This window comes from Mya arenaria, chromosome 2 (assembly GCF_026914265.1).
Source record: "Mya arenaria isolate MELC-2E11 chromosome 2, ASM2691426v1".
Classification (NCBI taxonomy): domain Eukaryota; kingdom Metazoa; phylum Mollusca; class Bivalvia; order Myida; family Myidae; genus Mya; species Mya arenaria.
Window position 1 is genome coordinate 8,377,941 of NC_069123.1, and position 20,985 is coordinate 8,398,925.

A 20,985-nucleotide genomic window follows, 5' to 3' on the forward strand; every position below is an offset into this window, starting at 1 on the left:
ACTACGCACAAAGGAGTTCCAGCAAAAAATACTTTACTTACTTTTGTTTAACTGAGGTGGTAGAAAAAGTATCTGACATAGACGCTCATCCAAACCCTCGGGCAGGGTGCTTTGCGGAAACTCGGTAAACCTCGTTTCCACAAAACACCCTACGCTCGGGTCGGGATTAACCTATCTTACATTCTCGGCCATGGATGATACTTATATTCTCCTAGTGGTAATTTTAGATTGTGAAACAAAATGCTCCGCATGACGGAGACAATGTCCGTAAAAATTTCCTCAGTTGACAAAGGGGAAAAACGTCAGTACTCTAACATCGTGGACTTCAAAGACGATACTAAAGCATGCATCAACAATTGTTGAATATTCCAGCCGTCAGTAGCTTAGTTTAATCTGTCCAAATGAATTGCAACACTTTATATCGTTATAAAATTAATCATTGTAATAAATACGAAAGCGCACTTCAAGCGTAACCATACGTACACTTAGTTACATGTAAATGTCTTAAAGCTGTAATCTCAGAGATTGACTGTTTTGACAAACTTTTTTGTCTTAGAATGAGCAAAGTTTTGTGTAAATGTCTCATAACCAGAGATTTATGAGCTTGGCCATTAATCACTAACCACCTAAGCTGTGCTCATAGTCACTAGCATCCTGATTCTGAGTTTGAGCTGGGCTCATATTCACTAACATCCTGAGTCTGAGTTTGAGACACGTATTGTGAGCTGGGCCCATATTCTCTAACATCCTGAGTCTGAGTTTGAGACTCGTTTTGTGAGCTGGGCTCGTATTCTCTAACATCCTGAATCTGAGTTTAAGACCCGTTTTGTGAGCTGGGTTCATATTCACTAAGGTCCTGAGTCTGAGTCTAAGACTCGTATTGTGAGCTTAGCCCATATTCACTAACCACCTGAGTCTGAGTTTGAGACTCGTATTGTGAGCTTGACCCATATTCACTAACATCCAGAGTCTGAGTTTGAGACCCGTACTGTGAGCTTGGCCCATATTCACTAACATCCAGAGTCTGAGTTTGAGACTCGTATTGTGAGCTGGACTCATATTCACTAACATCCAGAGTCTGAGTTTGAGACTCGTATTGTGAGCTTGGCCAATATTCACTAACATCCTGAGTCTGAGTTTGACTCGTATTGTCAGCTGGGCCCATATTCACTAACCACCTGAGTCTGAGTTTGAGACTCGTATTGTGAGCTGGACCCATATTCACTAACATCCAGAGTCTGAGTTTGAGACCCGTTTTGTGAGCTTGGCCCATATTCACTTACATCCTGAGTCTGAGTTTAAAACTCGTATTGTCAGCTGGGCCCTTAATCACTAACATCCAGAGTCTGAGTTTGAGACTCGTATTGTCAGCTGGGCCCTTAATCACAAACCACCTGAGTCTAAGTTTGATACTCCTATTAAGAGCTGTGGCTATTCACTAAAATCCTAAGTCTGACTTTGAGACTCGTATTGTTGACTGGGCCCATATTCACTAACATCCTTAGTCTGACTTTGAGACTCGTATTGTGAGCTGGGCCAATATTCACTAACATCCTTAGTCTGAGTTTGAGACTCGTATTGTGATCTGGGCCCATATTCAGTAACATCCTGGGTCTGACTTTGAGACTCGTATTGTGAGCTGGGCTCATATTCAGTAACATCCTGGGTCTGAGTTTGAGACTCGTGTTATGATCTGGGCCCATATTCACTAACATCGTCAGTCTGAGTCTAAGACACGTATTGTGAGCTGGGCCAATATTCACTTACCACCTAAGTCTGAGTTTGAGACTCGAATTGTGATCTGGGCACTTAATCACTAACATACTTGGTCTGTGTTTGAGACTCGTACTGTGAGCTGGGCCCATATTCACTAACATCGTCAGTCTGAGTCTAAGACACGTATTGTGAGCTTGTCCCATATTTATTAACATCCTGAGTCTGAGAATGAGACTCGTACTGTGAGCTGGGCCCATATTCACTAACATTGTCAGTATGAGTTTGAGAATTAAATAGTGAGATGGGCCCATATTCACTAAAATCCTGAGTCTGAGTTTGAGACTCGTACTGTGAGCTGGGCCCATATTCACTAAAATCCTGCGTCTGAGTTTGAGACTCGTACTGTGAGCTGGGCCCATATTCACTAAAATCCTGCGTCTGAGTTTGAGACTCGTACTGTGAGCTGGGCCCGAACTCACTTACATACTGGATCTGAGTTTGAGACTCGTATTGTGAGCTGGGCTCAGTCTGAGTTTGAGACTAATATTGTGAGCTGGGCCGATATTCACTAAAATTGAGAGTCTGAGTTTGATACTCGTATTGTGAGCTTGGCCCAAAATCACAAAGGTCATGAGTCTGAGTTTAAAACCCATATTGTTAGCTGGGCCCATATTCACTAACATTGTGACACTTTATTCAAGACTCGTATTACGAGCTGGGCCAATACACATTAACATTATGAGTTTGTAATTATTACTCGTAGTGTGACCTGAGCCCATATTCATTGACATCCTGTGTTTGAGTTTGAAACTCGTATCGTAAGCTGGGCCCATATTTACTTACATCCTGAGTCTGAGTTTGAAACTCGTATTGTAAGCTGGGCCCATATTCACTTACATCCTGAGTCTGAGTTTGAAATTCGTATTGTAAGCTGGGCTTATATTCACCAACATCATCAGTCTGAGATTGAGTCTCAATCTCAATCTTAGTTTGGTAATGAATATGGGCCCAGCTCACAATACGAATCTCAATCTCAAACTCAGACTCGGGATGTTAGTGAATATGTGCCAAGCTCTCTTTACGAGTCTCATATTCAGATTGAGGATGTAATTTTTTATAGGCTCAGCACACACTTCGAGTCTCAAACTCAGACACAGGATGTTAATGAATATGGGCCCAGCTTACAATACGGGTCTTAATCTCAGACTCAGTTTGTTTGTGAATATGGAACTAGCTTAAACTCAGACTCAGGATGTAAGTGAATATAGCCCAGCTCATAATACGAGTCTCAAACGAAGACTCAGAGCCTTAGTGAATATGGGCCCAGCTCACAATACGAGCGTCAAACTCAGACACAGAATGTTAGTGTATATGGGCCCAGCTCACAACGCGAGTCTCAAACTCAGACGCAGGATGTTTGTGGATATGAGCCCAGCTCGAAATACGAGTCACAAACTCAGATTCAGGACCTTAGTGAATATGGGTCCACCTCGATATTCGAGTTCCAAACTTAGACTAAGGTGGACAGTGAATAAGGGCCCAGCTCACAATACGAGTCTTAAACTCAGACTCACAATGTAAGTCATTATTGGTCCGGCTCAAATTAGGAGTCTAAAACTCAGACTCAGGTGGTTAGTAAATATGGGCCCAGCTCACAATACGAGTCTCAAACTCAGACTCATGTAGCTTGTGAATAAAGACCCAGCTCACAATACGAGTCTCAAAATCAGACTCAGGATGTTAATAAATATGGTCTTAGTTCACAAAACGAGTCTCAATCTCAAACTCAGACTCAGGATGTTAGTGAATATGGTCCCAGCTCGAAATACGAGTCTCAAACTCAGACTCAGGATGTTAGTGAATATGGGCCCAGCTCACAATACGAGTCTCAAACTCAGACTCAGACTCAGGATGTTAGTGAATATGGTCCCAGCTCGAAATACGAGTCTCAAACTCAGACTCAGGATGTTAGTGAATATGGGCCCAGCTCACAATTCGAGTCTCAAACACAGATTCAAGATGTTAATGATTAAGGGCCCAGCTCACAAAGAAGTCGAAAGCTCAGACTCAGGATGTTAGTTAATATGGGCCCAGCTCACAATACGAGTCTCAAACTCAGACTTACTAGGTTAGTAAATATTGGCCCAGCTCACAATACGAGTCTCAAATTCAGAATCAGGACCTTAGTGAATATGGGCCAAGCTCACAATAAGAGTCTTAATTTCAGACTCAGGATGTTTATAAATATGGTCAAAAGTCACAATACCAGTCTAAACCTCAGATTCAGGATGTAAGTGATTATGGGCCAAATGCTAGTGAATATGGGCCAAGCTCACAATTCGAGTTTCAATTTCAGACTCAAGATCGAAGTGAATATATGCCAGCTCACAATACGAGTCTCAAACTCAGACTCAGGGCGTTAGTGAATATTGACCCAGCTCACAATACGAGTCTCCAAATGAGATTCTGGATGCCAGTGAATATGGTCCAAGCTCACAATACATGTCTCTAACTCAGACTCCGGATGTTAGTGAATATTGGCCAAGCTCACAATACGAGTTTCAAACTCAGACTCAGGATACTAGTACATATTAGCTCAGCTCAACCTCAGGCTCTGGATGCTTGTAAATATGCCAAGCTCAAACACAGACTTAGGATGTTAATAAATATGTACTTAGCTAAAACTCAAAATCAGGATGCTAGTGAATATGGGCCAAGCTCTCAATACGAGTCTCAAACTCAGATGCAGGATGCTAGTAAATATTGGCCAACCTCAAAGTCAGACTCAGGGCTCAGATCTAAAAACGAGTATCAAACTCAAACTCAGGATGCTAGTGAATATGGGCCAAGCTCACAATACGAGTCTCAATCTCAGACTCAGGTGGGTAGTGAATATGGGCCCAGCTCACAATACGAGTCTCAAACTCAGACTCAGGTGGTTAGTTAATATGGGCCCAGCTCAAACTCAGACTCAGGATGTTAATGAATATGGGCCCAGCTGACAATACGAGTCTCAAACTCAGACTCAGGATGTTAATGAATAAGGGCCCAGCTCACAACACGAGTCTCAAACTCAGACTCAGGTGGTTAGTGAATATAGGCCTAGCTCACAATACGAGTCTCAAACTCAGACTCAGGATGTTAGTGAATATGGGCCCAGCTCACAATAAGAGTCTCAAACTCAGACTCAGGTGGTTAGTGAATATGGGCCTAGCTCACAATACGAGTCTCAAACTCAGACTTAGGACGTTAGTGAATATTGACCCAGCTCACAATACGAGTCTCCAAATGAGATTCTGGATGCCAGTGAATATGGGCCAAGCTCACAATACATGTCTCAAACTCAGACTCAGGATGTTAGTGAATATGGGCCCAGCTCACAATACGAGTCTCAAACTCAGACTCAGGATGTTAGTGAATATGGGCCTAGCTCTCAATACGAGTCTCAAACTCAGACTCAGGACGTTAGTGAATATTGACCCAGCTCACAATACGAGTCTCCAAATGAGATTCTGGATGCCAGTGAATATGGGCCAAGCTCACAATACATGTCTCCAACTCAGACTCCGGATGTTAGTGAATATTGGCCAAGCTCACAATACGAGTTTCAAACTCAGACTCAGGATCCTAGTACATATTAGCTTAGCTCAACCTCAGACTCTGGATGCTTGTAAATATGCCAAGCTCAAACTCAGACTGAGGATGTTAATAAATATGTGCTTAGCTTAAACTCAGAATCAGGATGCTAGTGAATATGGGCCAAGCTCTCAATACGAGTCTCAAACTCAGATGCAGGATGCTAGTAAATATTGGCCAACCTCAAAGTCAGACTCAGGGCTCAGATCTAAAAACGAGTATCAAACTCAAACTCAGGATGATAGTGAATATGGGCCAAGCTCACAATACGAGTCTCAAACTCAGACTCAGGTGGGTAGTGAATATGGGCCCAGCTCACAATACGAGTCTCAAACTCAGACTCAGGTGGTTAGTCAATATGGGCCCAGCTCAAACTCAGACTCAGGATGTTAATTAATATGGGCCCAGCTGACAATACGAGTCTCAAACTCAGACTCAGGATGTTAGTGAATAAGGGCCCAGCTCACAATACGAGTCTCAAACTCAGACTCATGTGGTTAGTGAATATAGGCCTAGCTCACAATACGAGTCTCAAACTCAGACTCAGGATGTTAGTGAATATGGGCCCAGCTCACAATACGAGTCTCAAACTCAGACTCAGGTGGTTAGTGAATATGGGCCTAGCTCACAATACGAGTCTCAAACTCAGACTTAGGACGTTAGTGAATATTGACCCAGCTCACAATACGAGTCTCCAAATGAGATTCTGGATGCCAGTGAATATGGGCCAAGCTCACAATACATGTCTCAAACTCAGACTCAGGATGTTAGTGAATATGGGCCCAGCTCACAATACGAGTCTCAAACTCAGACTCAGGATGTTAGTGAATATGGGCCTAGCTCTCAATACGAGTCTCAAACTCAGACTCAGGACGTTAGTGAATATTGACCCAGCTCACAATACGAGTCTCCAAATGAGATTCTGGATGCCAGTGAATATGGGCCAAGCTCACAATACATGTCTCCAACTCAGACTCCGGATGTTAGTGAATATTGGCCAAGCTCACAATACGAGTTCAAACTCAGACTCAGGATCCTAGTACATATTAGCTCAGCTCAACCTCAGACTCTGGATGCTTGTAAATATGCCAAGCTCAAACTCAGACTGAGGATGTTAATAAATATGTGCTTAGCTTAAACTCAGAATCAGGATGCTAGTGAATATGGGCCAAGCTCTCAATACGAGTCTCAAACTCAGATGCAGGATGCTAGTAAATATTGGCCAACCTCAAAGTCAGACTCAGGGCTCAGATCACAAAACGAGTATCAAACTCAAACTCATGATGCTAGTGAATATGGGCCAAGCTCACAATACGAGTCTCAAACTCAGACTCAGGTGGTTAGTGAATATGGGCCCAGCTCACAATACGAGTCTCAAACTCAGACTCAGGTGGTTAGTTAATATGGGCCCAGCTCAAACTCAGACTCAGGATGTTAATGAATATGGGCTCAGCTCACATACGAGTCTTAAACTTAGACTCAAGATGCTAGTGAATATGGGCACAGCTTAGGTGGTTAGTGATTTATGGCCCAGCTCATAAATCGAGTCTCGAAGAAAATAATTGAAATATTGTCAAGGCCTTGGTGTCGACGTCATAGTCGCCATACATTTTTTTCGCCATGCGAATTAAAACTGAAATGTTGGCCATGACCGTTTAAAGCAGCACTCTAACAGACTGACCGTTTTGACAAATATTTTTGTTTTTGTCTCAGCATAAACAGATTTTGGCATTTATTCCTTTCATTAAACATGATAGATATCTCACAATAGAACAGATCTCAATTTTTTGGTAAATTGCCAAATATTTCATTTTCCCTATAGCGTTAGTATCGCTTTTGGCCTTAAAGCAACAATTTTGGAATGTAAATGTAATAAACTGATCTGTTGTCAGCAGTCTTTTGTCAGCTGTCTTATGTCACTGGTTTCGAGACATTTACACAAAACTTTGCTCATTCCAAGACAAAAAAGTTTGTCAAAACAGTCAATCTCTGAGATTACAGCTTTAAGACATTTACATGTAACTAAGTGTACATATGGTTACGCTTGATTTGCGCTTTCGTATTTATTACACTGGTTAATTTATATAACTATATACAGTGTGGCAAATCATTTGGATTGTTAAAACTAAGATACTGACGGCCGGAAACCTTCAACAAATGCTGATATGTGCTTAAGTATCGTCTTTGAAGTCCACGACTTTGAATAGTGCAAGTAACGCTTTTCAACAAAAGACTATAAAGTACTGACGTTATTCCCTTTTGTCGACTGAGGAAAATTTTACGGACATTCGCACCGGTACACAGAGCACGTAATTATTTCATAATCTGAAATTATCGCTAGAAGATATGTTTTATCATTCCAATGGTTAAAAATTTAACTTGAAGTGTCGTTTTGTATGCACGTTGACAATTAACGTTTTACCTTCAGTTTCTCAATAAACGCACGTGTAGCTGGAACATATGCGGGGTTTTTGTTCCAGAAAAAATAGTTACATGTGCATATGAGGTGCGTGTTTAAATAAACTTTCCCAGTTACGTTGGGTAATAAAATAATAACAAACAATGATCAAACGATTTATTTGTTTGGTGAGTTAAATTGGTTTCATCATAAAACCAATTATCGCAAACACGCTTTTACAAAAACGATCGTGGTAAATTCACGTTTAAAAACAACCTGTCATCCAGAGGAGGGTAAACAACGTGTATTGTCTATGGTGTAACCAGTCCATATCAGGGGTAGATCCAGGATTCCATGTTAGAGTGGGCGTAACTTAAGGGCGTTAACTTTTGCCTTGCGCCCCCATTTTAACAATTTAAAGTCCGAAATGGTGTACTTTGGGCGTATTTTATTCTTTTTTCTCCTTTATTGAAATAAAAATAAACTTGGACGATTTAAGTGAGAAGAAGGGGAGGGGCGGGGGCGGTGCGCCATCCTGGAGCCGCCATTGCATATGGTACGTTGGTGAACCTATTGTATTAATTTTTAAAGTCTAAAATTTCCCATATTTATTTCCATTCTAAAATATAACTTATATTTTCACAAAACTTTTCTACTGATAATATAAATCATATATCAAACTTCTTCAAAAAATCACACAATTCTGTTATTGGTCGTCTGCTCTTGAGTGTCCACGTGATCCTTTTCCTGTTTCCGCTCTCGGTCAAGGTCATCTACGAGGCGATCAACCAGCATCCTGTGGTTGGTTTCCGGCAGTGAGACGATACACAGTATGGAGAGGAACGAGAGCAGGGCGATCATAATGTATAGAAGGCCGGGAACCAACTCTTCCTGCAAATAGGCAGGAAATTGATAATTTCAAAAACTGTTTGTCGGTTAAATATGGTTCCACGCGGTGATATTGGAATTATCACCTGAGTTCTACCCGTATTGTTAAGTATTGAATCGCCTTTTCAGATTTTCACAATGATTGAAACGGATGAACCTTTTTTTGAGTATGTTTTAGGAAAATTCTACTCACAAGATATACAAATTGTGGTCCGATGACAGCACCTAGCCTGGCAAGAACACTGAGAAAACCAAATGCTGTGTTTCTGAAAAAACAAACACAGAACAGGACCATCTTACAAATGTTTTCATTCATATATATACTTACACTTTTGTCAATGTTGCTTTAACAGGTAAATAACATGGCATGTTATATAACTCATAAGTTTATTATTATATAAAAGTGTTCACTCTTATTAGTTAATAACACTTATTTATCAAAGGGACTCGCTCATGTTTTGTAAAATGCGTTTCTTTTTATGACGAAATAAAGTGTGGTAAATCATTCAAACCAAGATACTGGCGGCCTAAAGGTTAAATTAAGGTTTAATTATAGAATCAGCGTGTTCAGGTGCATTGCCGTGAAAAAAGAATTGTTCAAAAAACATGAGCGAGTCCCTTAAATAGTTAATAACATTTATTGAGTCGGTACCATTGCGCTATTTGCCTGAAATATCACTATAACCCGTCGATAACCTTTGGAGAAAAAAAACTTTACGTATGTTCTTTTGTCCGATGCATATAATTGCAATTGTCCAAGGGTGTTAATACATGGATCCAACCAATCTCTTACGCAGTGATTTCCCTTGACTTACAAAGTAGATAGCTGTCTCCACATGCGAAAATAGCTAGATATCCAATAAAAGTTTATAAATAAATATGAAAAATAGCACCTTGACAGGTATTGAACCAATTCTTTATTAAAGTTCCATTAAATAATATTGTTTTCAAGTTTGAAAGATAAAGATTTTTAACCTTTGGTTGTAACACGTGATTGATAACATCATCACGTGATGTACGTGGTGCGAGAAAGCATTGAATACTGTACGAAAAGGGTTGAGTTAGGGTCAATACATTTACCTTGCAACTGTCGGGTACAACTCCACGGTTATGGTCTGCATGGGACCCCAGGCCGCGTCCACTCCCGCGCTGGCCAGGAGGGCAAAACCTGTCGTCAATCCGCCACGGTAAGGCGTGTCTAGAATAAGAAAATATATTTCAAAAGTTCTGTATGTTGTGAGAATATTAGTATCTTCCATGGCCGAGAGTGTAAGATAGGTTCATCCCGACCTGAGCGTAGGGTGTTTTGCGGAAACGAGGTTTACCGAGTTTCCGCAATACACCCTGCGCGAGGGGGCGGAATGAACCTATCTTACACGAGCGGCTATGGTAGATGCTTTTTCTCCCACCTCAGTTAAACAAAAATAAGTAAAAATGTATTTTTTGCTGGACCTCTTTTGTGCTTAGTAAAAATAATTGCGCATGGATATGCGATAATCGTGGTTGTCATGGATATGCGCGCAGTGATTCAGATGATGTTATTAGTCAAATCGGTCTTCAAATAGTTCTAAGGAGAGTGAAGCTTTATTTCTTGAAAGGTGCGTGATAACTGATTTATGGCGACATTTGAAGAGAGAAATAATTAATTAGCGTTCAAAATATTATCACAAGAAAATGTTTCCATAATGCTACAGACGACAGTCTTTAACAAGGGAGGTAATTACAATGTGGAGACCATTAAAAAGAAGTTCCATTCGGGCATTTTATCTTCGCCCGTGGGCAAGATAAGGATTTCTTGCATAGCTAAATTATTGGATCTACTTATCTGATGTGGGAGAATACATTGTTACAATTTGGTATTGTTCCACTGTAATAGTCTGCATAGGACCCAGGCTGCGTCAACCTCCGCGCTGGCCAGTAGGATGAAGCCTGTCGTCAATCCGTCACGGTTAGGCATGTTAAGAGAGATATTTCAATAGTTCCACTTGTACAAAATCTACTAATAGGTCGTTGTCCTATCGGGGTGGTTTCTACCCTTATATGTGAACATGTGTTTTGTACCATGAATCTTTAAAAGCTGCACTTTCGTAGATTGATTGATTTGACCACTTTTTATTTTTGTCTTGGAATGAGCCAAATTTTGTGTAAATGTCTAGAAACCAGTGATATAAGACTACTGACAAAAGAACAGACATATTTTTTTTATATTTACGTTCGAAAATGGATGTTTTACGACTGTAAAGCTGATTCAGAGAAAAAAAACTGTCAATCTTTGAGAGTTTAAAGCAAACACATTTGGTGATTAATTTCGTACGTTATAGACTCTTTTTAGATATTTTTAAACTGCAATGTCGTGATTAAAATATCAAGGTGATTCATATGAATAAAATGTATTTCGCCATGAGCTCCTACCAATTTAAGAGTCTTACACATGATCACATTTAACAGAGATCACTCCAATAGATTGGATTATTTACTTAACTCACATCACATATTCACTTTTTAAAAGAGATCACTCCAAATTGTTGGAGCACTATCACTTAACTTACTGCACATATTGACATTTAAATATACATCACTCCAAAATGTTGGAGCACTATCACTTAACTTTCTAAACACATTCTCATTTAAAATGAGATCATTCCAAAAGTTGGAGCACTCACTTAACTCACTACACATATTTACATTTATAAGAAAACTACCCTGTTGTGGCTTGAAGAAGACTGGAAAAAGGCCCTTGATGAGAATAAATATATAGGTGCAGTTCTAATGGACCTCTCAAAAGCATTTGACTGCCTGTCCCAAGATCTCATCTTAGACAACTTAATGCATACGGTCTCTCAGCCCCAGCAAGTAAACTTATAAACAGTTATCTTACAAACAGAACACAACGAGTCAGACTTGGCTATCCTTGAAGAAGAAAGTAACATTTCGATAGACTTGTTTACTTCCAATCAAATGCAGGCTTACCCTGACAAGTTGCAAGCACTTTCAGTTGGCTCAAAGTCTGTTAAAGAAATGAAACAATTCAGTATACTTAAAAACACTAATTTTGTGAAAAGCAAGTAGAGCTTTAAGGCGTTGAGGTAAATAGTTTATCAAATTTTGATGCCCAGATTTGTAAAATGAGCAAAACCCTATGCAACTGAATATCCTTCAAAGACTTCGCGTATTTTTGACAATCAATATTAAGCTAATTATCTTTAAATATTGTATCAGATCCAATTTCAATTACTGTCTTGTTATTTCGATTTTTATAGCAAGACCAACACAAACACAGAACAATTATATTTTTTAATGATTACACTTCATCTTAGGAAAGTCTTCTTCATAGTGTTCAATTTCCAACATTATATGTAAGCAGAGTAAGATGCATTGCTATTGAAACTTAAAGTGTCTGTACGGCTTATCACCAGAGTATGTTCAAAACCTTGTAGCTTTTAAGACATGCAATTTAAATATCAGTAATGAAAACTGTGTAGATGAGTCATCAGTAAGAACAGCTAAGAATGGGTAGAAATATTTTCGCTTTGAGGCCAGTCAGGTATGGACAGCCTCCCAAAGGAATTAAGGTACTCTCATAACTACCTAGAATTTAGAAGGCTGATCCGCACCTGGACAGGTCCCTCTTGTAAATGCTCAATTATTTTATATACATGTTACTTAAAAAGTAAAAAGAATTATAAGGTGTTTCACTGAATTTCTCTTATCCTTTGTGTCCACGGAAAAGTAGTTTTGTTTTCAACGGGATGGCCAACACCCACTGGACAAGATGTGGCATTCAAATACCAGAAAATATTTCAGCGGGCATTTTGAATATGAATAAAAAATATCAAATTAAAAAACAAAAAATATCTATTCATAAATGTTTCAAATTTATATATCATTAACATATGTCAAACACATACAACTACTTGTGTGTTGTTTTCGGCAAGTATTTGTTAAGGCGTTATGATTTGGCATTTCAATTAACATTCTTCCACAGTGGTAGGTGCTGATATTGTCAGGACAGTGGCCGGGCAGAGGTTTGGATGGTTACCTGTAGGTAGGGATTGACCAAATCATAGGAGCAACCAGGCCTTTGTACGCTTCTGTTTCTGATAATATCAGCAAAATCTAGAAGTATCTAAATTACATAATAAATCAAGTACCTCCTCCTAGCAAAACTTTCTAAACATATCCAGCAAGCTGAATTAAATATAACATTTTTACCAACCACACATCACTGTAATGCTGTAATTACCATGTACATAATGCTACTTAATATGCTTTAAATGATTACACTTAATATCCATAATTTATACTCTTGAAAAAACTAATCATTTCACAGTGAAATGTCAACGAGAGGTACAAGAGGAACCGCGCGCGTGTGAATTGCCGGTACCGCCGGGAAAACAATTGATGTTATCTCTGTTTACTGTGCTCTAATCCATCTAATGTTTTGTAATTTTATGCATAAATATATTAAGAAATGGCTGTTCCAAAATTGTATCTTTTTAAATACTTTATGCATTTATTTCCAGGTCACAAGTATTTCCCAGGTCACAAGTATTTTCCAGGTCACAAGTATTTCCCAGGTCACAAGTTCATTGTTCTGTTTTGATATGTTATTTATGTTTGTTGTTCATGTCGGAAAATAGCTCATTGAGCTAATGTTTCTTGTTAGCATATATATACCCGACTTTAAATAAAGATTCGTGTATTTTGTATTACTCTAAAAGTTTGGAGCACTCATTCATCTTATGTCACTCCGATAAATCAAGGTACGTTCAAGGTACATTCAAGGTATATTCAATTGCTCACCAATGTACTGTACCAAAGTAACAACCAGGCCGCCGACGAGACAAACAATGTAGGCTATGATTGACGTGAACTTCCGACCAATTCTGAAATAAATATACCATACATACGTGTAGTAGCTAATTCTTAGAATGATGTTTGAAAGATTCGCTGACACGTAACATTCACACCGATAAATGCTAAAATTAATCAAAATACAGTCGAATCCCGTTGGCTCGAATTCGCTTTGCTCGATTTCCTTGTTGGTTCGAACTGGATTTAAAGGACCGATTTCTTATTATTGAAGGCAAGAAATTCCCCGAGCCTCGCGGTACTTTTGATGGTCTCTGGGAATTCGGGCCAACGGGGTTCGACTGTATAGTCATTATATGCATGGGACTGGGTAGACATTGGTACAGAAGGACTTTTTGTGTGAACATTATAAGTTAAATTTTGTGAGTATCTTAAATTTTATAATGGGACAGCGGGGTAAATCCGAGGCATGGTATAGCCCACCATGTTCGGAGGTTGGTAAAGCAATGCGCTATCCTTTTAGGAAGTGATGTAGCAATGCCCATTGCCATTTTGAAAGCTGTTGAGAAATGCGCAACCAATTTTGGCAATGTTTGTTTTTGAGAGTGTGGGAGCATTGACCAGTTATTTGTGGAAAGTGGTGAAGAAATGCCCAATTTGTTTGTAGAGCGGTGGAAAAATGCCCGCTTCTTTCGTGCTGACTGATGGAACAATATGGTTTTCGAGAGTGGTGGACAAACGCCCATTGCTTTTTGGAAAGTGGTCGAGCAAAGCTCAAATAAATTTTAGGCAGTGGCGGAGAAATTCGTCATCTTTTGTGGAGAGTAGGGGAGCTAGCCCAATTTGTTTGTAGATTTATGGAATCTATTCATCCTTTGTGGAAAGTGGTCGAGCAATGCCCAATCCTTTGTGAAAAAGTGGTTGAGCAATGCCCCACCCTTTGTGAAAAAGTGGTTGAGCAATACTCTATCTTTAGTGAAAAAGTAGTTGAGCAATACCCCACCCTTTGTAAAATAGTGTTAGAGCAATACCCTACCCTTTGTGAAAAAGTGGTAGAGCAATACCCCTCCCTTTGTAAAAAGGTGGTTGAGCAATACCCCACCCTTTGTGAAAAAGTGGTAGAGCAATACCCTACCCTTTGTGAAAAAGTGGTTGAGCAATACCCCACCTTTTGTGAAAAAGTGGTAGAGCAATACCCTACCCTTTGTGAAAAAGCGTTAGAAAAATACCCCACCCTTTGTGAAAAAGTGGTTGAGCAATACCCTACCCTTTGTGAAAAAGTGGTTGAGCAATACCCCACCCTTTGTGGTAAATGGTAGAGCAAAGTGCTAGCCTTTGTGAAAAAGTGGTAGAGCAGAGTTCCATCCTTTATGGAAAGTGGTTGAGTAGTGCCCTATCCGTTTTCCAAAAGTGGTTTAGAAATGCCCTTTGATTTGTGGAAAGTCGTTGAGAAATGCCCAATCCTTTATGGAAAATGGTGGAGAAATGCCCCCATCATTTGTGGACAATAGTTGAGAAATGCCCTATCCTTTCTTTCTCACTTCATTTATGCATGTATGTATATACAAATGTTAATTTACGTACCTGACCTGAAGATAGATGGATATGAGCTTGGATGGAATATCGACAATAGCGAACAGGAATAGGTTCAGGTAGAAGTTCCCGGAGAATTCTTTTACTCCGAACCCAACCCCGTAACCGATCACTCCAAGTGTCAACCTGAAACAAGAAGAGTATGTGTCTGTTTTTATGCAAATGGAATCAGATACATTCGAACCCCGTTATGTCGAACTCGCATGGCACGAATTCCTCGTTGGCTCAAACTGTATGTAAAGGACTGGTTTCTTTATACTGAAGATTCCCGTATGGCTGGAATTTTCCGAGGCTCGAGGTATTTTTGCCGGTCCCTGGGAGTTCGAGCCAACGGGGTTCGACTGTAGGTATAAAGCAATACGTCTAACATACGAGGTATATGGCAAGTCCTCGAGTTAAATGTGGTATATATGGTATATCTATCACTCGCAGCGCCATTATTTAACTTCATCATGGGCCTGATTGTATTACGGTTAGAGCATAGACGGGTACCTGGGTACACTTTTGCCAGAAAGGCCCAAATCCATTAACTGTCTTTGACACATGTTGTTTTCATAAACATATAGAAGAAAACCACTGGTCATATTTTTTTAATTAAAAAGTTACGACCTGAAGCCTAACGACTGTTATTTAAAATCTAAAAATCGACTTGTTTTGGGAACATATTTGATAATATCGATTAGTTTGGAATAGTGCACTCTTAAAATAACAGGTTAATAAATGGTTGCACAGAGCCAGTGTTCGATTACAGACAAGACACACTGATAATGACCCGGTTGTTCGGGTTTATTTACTAGGACACATGGAAGTTGATGTCAAAGGTTTTACAATATGACACCGAAAAAGTTATAAAAGGATTTTTCAAACGTTTTGTACATAAATGTACATATCTTTAATACATATGCAGATTCAAATGCAGAGACGGATTAAATGACACAATTAAAATTCGGTCACGCGTTTTGTGAAATAGCAGTCTAACTCGGCTTTCGTCCATATGATAAATTATTGCACACTTTTAAAGGAACTCGCTCGTGTTTTGTAAAATGCGCTTTTTTATGACGAAATAACGTGTGGCAAATCAGTAAGATTGTACAAACTAAGATTCTTACCTTCAACAAATGTTGATATATGCTCAACTATCGTCTTTGAAGTCCACGATTTCGGTATCAGAGTAAATAATGATATTTGCTGTTTTAGTTGCTTTACCGTAAAAAAAGAAAGTTGGTCCAAAAACATGAGCGAGTCCCTTTAAGTGAACAATAGTTTGTCGTTTCATCGATGAATTGGCAATAATGCTACATATCGATGCCTCTTGACCAAATTAAACGTCCGAAAAAACAACAACTAATATTAAAGCTGCACTCTCACAACTTGATTGCTTTGACAACTTTTTTAAATTATTTTTTGGCTTGGAATGATCCAATATTTGCGTAATTGTCTGAAAACCAGTGATATAAGACTGCTGACAAATGAGCTGATCGCAGTTTTCATACTACGTTTGAAGATATATGTTTTATGGCTTAGAGCGCTATTACCGCTTTAAAACCTGCAATTTTCGGCAGTTTACCAAATAATAAAAAAAATAGTTGACAAAACGGTCAATCTGTGAGAGTGCAGTTTTAAGGACTTCTGATATGTTTTACTGTCTTAAGATTCTGTTTGACGATTTATTTTGTTTGTTGTTCAATCTTCATATTACATAATAAATGGGTTTAATCCTTTCAAAGGATCTCCCTCTTAGAATTATTTTTAAATTATTTATAGGTCATCGATTCAAACGAGCCAATGAAAGCCAAGTATTTCGTTCACCATATTTCGTTGAAAGTCTTGTGTTACCATATCAATTCATATATTGGGCCTTGAGGGGCTTAATGAACGATGCAATTTTTAAAACGGTTATAAATCATGTACAGTCGAACTCCATTGGCTCGAACTCGCTTGGCTCGAATTCCTCGTTGGCTCGAACCGGACTCATTTCTTTAACCTGAAGGTAAGCATTCCCTCTTGGAGTTTCGACTGCATTACAAAATGAACTAACATAGACTACGGTCGATGTCGCTCCCATGGATTAAATTCCCTCAATTTGTAATACACCAACTATAACCTATAATTGGTATCAGCGATTAACATAAATATTGCGAAATGCCGGTTGTTTATATCATAGTGGATGGCATTTTACAGTGTGTGTTATTACCAAAGGAAAACACAATTAAATAGCAAACTCAAACAATGAACATATTTTGCTTAATTCCGTAATGAAAAAAACCCTAAAATTCGGGACGCGGGTATTTTTTTGAGAAGATGGGACAAGCCACACAAGCCAAAAAAAAAATAAAAAATAAAATAGTATTTCTCTATATGAAATGTTCGTTGCATTGTAAGATATATGTTAATTATGTTTCTGTATTGGTATTTTTTGTTGATGACTGTATAAAAACAAACAAAATAGAACAACAGCAGAAAACAACAACTATTTTTAGCTTAACTTTATAAACAATTACCAGGAAAGCATCAGAGGCACAGTGAGGCGCAGCAGGGGACGTTTCCGGAAGAGCACGATGACGGAATACTTAGCGTCCTCATCGCCGCTTAAAGACTTCTCCACAGAACGGACCATGCGCTCAAAATTCACGACGGGCTTCTTGTTCCACTTGGCCATCTGGTTGACTACAAGCCGGGCCTCCTTGATCTTGTTCCGGGCCACAAGCCACCGGAAACTCTCAGGAATGAAGCTGCGGAACAGTCCATGTCTTTCAGTGAACTCAACAAAATTTATTAAGATTCAATCATTAACACAACTGTATTTAATAATCATAACCTATTAATGACAGCGTTCCAGATCAGGGGAGGTATTCAATATTGGCCTTTATTGAATCTAAGAACGATGTAGCTAATCGGATTGCTCGATATAAATAACGGACCTATAAAGTGAATGGAGTCAATCATGTATGACCATAACTGATTTAAGCGGTATATTGAATACCACCTCAGTTCGATTGCATATATTGTACTCAACAAAATTAACTAATGGTCACTCATTGAAATAACTTTTTTATATTTAAATCATATTGACACTTTCGTAAAATCATTTATTTACTTACTAATATTGCGGACAAGCTGTGTTCAAATGTCACATTTCGGAATGGAATGTAATAGAATTATGAAAATCCTTTACTTTTAAGAGTTCGAGTCTCCGTCAAGTATACGTATATGTGATTAAATTCAGATTAAGTGATTAAAACCACCAATTGCCAGTCGAAATTGGAAGCTGGAATAATGTCGATAATAAATATAGATAGTATCCATTCTGTTATGATAATAATATAGGGGACGAAGCGTAGCTTTAAACTACGCTCGCAAAAACGGCATGGTGTCAAACGAAACACTTTGAAGTGTTAAAATTGCATTTTTTTGCATAGTTGGAGAGTAATTTAAAAAAAAAAGATAAATCACAATGTACCATTAAAGACTAAAAGTGGTTAAATTATCGATAAGGGAAGACCCTGAAATTCAACAAGCCAAATTTAAACTACATTCGAACCCCGTTGGCTCGAACTCGCTTGGTTCGATTTCCTCGCTGGGTCGAACTGGATGTAAAGGAGCGAATGTATTCTATTACATGTAAGCATTACCGCTTGGTTCGAATTTTCTGAGGCACGAGATATTTTTGCTGGTCCCAGGGAGTTCGATCTAACGGGATTCGACTGTATATATTTTTGTCAAAAACACACACAAATAAACAACAGTTCCAACCCAAAAACTTACAACCACGTGAGGAGGTAGATGGCGGCAAGAAAGGCCATGATGAGGGTCACGTGTTCCCAGTCGTGCAGGAGATAGACGAACAGGGAAAAGAGGCTCAGCTCAAGAGCCCAAGAGGGGAAGGAAATGGTGGTGGAGCGCCACTTTGAGAGCGTATACTCGCCTTGCAGGATACAGTAGATACTAAGGAAGAACGCTGAGCCGATACCTGCAACGAAAGTTTGGATAAACAAGCAATTGTCTATGGCAGCGGAGCGAGGTAATCAACAGAAACGACCATTAAGAGAGGGTATCCTGGGGCGGTATTCATAAAACATCGTAAGTCATTTCCTAACTAGTCATTATTTTTGAAGTTTTTTCTAATCAAATTAAAATACATTAATTATGTAATTTTAAAATGAAAGTGTGCATTTTGAATTTAGTTTATGAAAATAAAGTAGTTAGGACATTTTCAAGAAAACATATCATATGACCAATGAGATTTCCTTAAATTAGAAAACTGACTTAAGTTAGGAAATGACTTAAGATGCTTTTTGAATACCGGCCCTTGAGGTTAAAGCAGATGCTAAAACGAAAGGTTGAATAAACGACAATTTGTCCATGGCTGTGGTTCGAGGTAAACGACGGTAGCGACCATTTAGAGGGGGTATCCTTGAAGTATAGTCTAAAAATAAAGTGTGGCTTTATGTGTCAATGGTGACGAGGTTAAGCCGAAAAAGAACTTTGGAGAAATGGGAGTATACTATCATTGGATAATAGAAGTATTCTAGGATATCAGGACATACCGTCTTACATCGACGGGAAAGACAGTCCTAAGAGGCCTAACGATTTTCCTCGAGAACCATGAAGAATCAGGTAAAACGGCGCTCCTCGGTCATTTTCCATCGGGAAAAATCTCTGGACATCATTACATGTAGTTCGTAAAATTAAATCTAATTAATTGTATTTATTGTAGAATTTTAACGTGTAATTTGTATTACTTTGTATTACTTATCTGTAGTTCGAATTGATTCCTGTGAAGTGTATTTTGCAGTAAAGTAATTAAAATTCCTAAGAGAATATTGCTTAATTGAAATTTCTACGCGATCTACTTGCAGCGTACATGTAGTTTAATGTAAAGATTTCTGACATTGTAAACCGTTCATATACATCTGAGGTTGTTTTCGATGGAAGATGGCCGAGGTGTTCCGATTGGATGGTGCTAGGGGTATTTGATTACCGTTGCTGTAAATGTCACTTTAAACGAGAAACCAGATTGCTATTTTCTGATATACTTTTCAGATGTATTATTGTTTACGAAGGATATTTTTGCGATAATCTATTTTTTTTACAGAGTACAGATACTAACTAAGTTGCATACCGAAAAAGAATCGTGCCGTAGCAAACATGATCCAGTGAACAGAGAAGTAACATACGATAGTCGACAAACAGACGATCGCCATGGAGAGAACGAACGGCTTCTTCCGCCCGAACATGTCGGCTGAAAAACACAAGGAGACGACGGCATAAATGTTTAAAGTTCTTTTATTTCTCCATTTTAAAGAGAATAACAATTATTGATAATAAAGTAATATGGATATATCTAAGTTAAAAAAAGTGAAACAAGTTTTCCAAAGTGAGCAGAAGTAAACGTAAGTGAAAAAACATAAACTACAGTGAACTCTTAAATATTCGTGGGACATTAACTTTCGTGGATTTCGTGGGCTGCATTATCCACGAATTCAAGATCCAAACGATAATTTGACCTTGAATTCTGAAATCAGAGATTTGCAGACGATATAGGATCACAGTTTCGATTTGAAAAAAAAAAATCCACGAATTTAAGAACCCACGAAATCGTCCTTTTTCGAAAACCCACGAAATTTCAAGCCCACAAATATAGATGATTTCACAGTATATCGTAATCGGACTAAAAACCTCGCTGAACCTAAGGTCGTGGATGTTTTTGTTTGTTTTTACTCCAGTCATCCATGATATTCTGAAAACGAGGCTTATGATTACGACATATTAACCGGGCACATAAAACCAATTCGGAAGGTACTACTCAGTGTTACATGTTTTTAGTTTCTCATTATCAAACACATGGCAGCGAATCAATGCATTGTTATACCATAACAGAAAATTGGCTACATTCAATCTTTGCAGGATTTGAAGCTGAATATTTTGTGATTTAAAAAAAA

At 38.7% G+C, this 20,985-nt stretch overlaps 3 protein-coding genes across 3 annotated transcripts in view; 1 reads left to right on the forward strand and 2 right to left on the reverse strand.

The window, feature by feature from the left end:
• Nucleotides 1–1,446: 1,446 nt before the first annotated feature.
• On the reverse strand, nt 1,447–2,807 carry LOC128205868 (uncharacterized). The gene is made up of 4 exons (XM_052907896.1): nt 2,799–2,807; nt 2,560–2,676; nt 1,930–2,244; nt 1,447–1,668 (listed from the first exon to the last, which is right to left on the reverse strand). Exons 1-4 carry the CDS (start codon nt 2,805–2,807, stop codon nt 1,447–1,449), a joined length of 663 nt encoding a protein of 220 aa, XP_052763856.1.
• Nucleotides 2,808–3,033: 226 nt separating this feature from the next.
• LOC128205873 (uncharacterized) lies at nt 3,034–5,745 on the forward strand. The gene is made up of 6 exons (XM_052907909.1): nt 3,034–3,293; nt 3,536–3,683; nt 3,944–4,006; nt 4,412–4,597; nt 5,064–5,180; nt 5,452–5,745. Exons 1-6 carry the CDS (start codon nt 3,034–3,036, stop codon nt 5,743–5,745), a joined length of 1,068 nt encoding a protein of 355 aa, XP_052763869.1.
• A 2,567-nt stretch (nt 5,746–8,312) lies between these two features.
• LOC128221378 (solute carrier family 22 member 4-like) overlaps nt 8,313–20,985 on the reverse strand; it is a 46,872-nt gene continuing 34,199 nt past the window's right edge. The window contains exons 6-13 of the mRNA XM_052929990.1: nt 20,166–20,285; nt 18,809–19,013; nt 17,545–17,775; nt 15,035–15,169; nt 13,442–13,524; nt 9,719–9,836; nt 8,832–8,904; nt 8,313–8,641 (exon numbers count right to left, since the gene is read on the reverse strand). Of these exons, the coding sequence (XP_052785950.1) occupies nt 8,444–8,641; nt 8,832–8,904; nt 9,719–9,836; nt 13,442–13,524; nt 15,035–15,169; nt 17,545–17,775; nt 18,809–19,013; nt 20,166–20,285 (1,163 nt within the window). The 3' untranslated portion in view covers nt 8,313–8,443. The remainder of the gene's footprint in view (nt 8,642–8,831; nt 8,905–9,718; nt 9,837–13,441; nt 13,525–15,034; nt 15,170–17,544; nt 17,776–18,808; nt 19,014–20,165; nt 20,286–20,985) is intronic.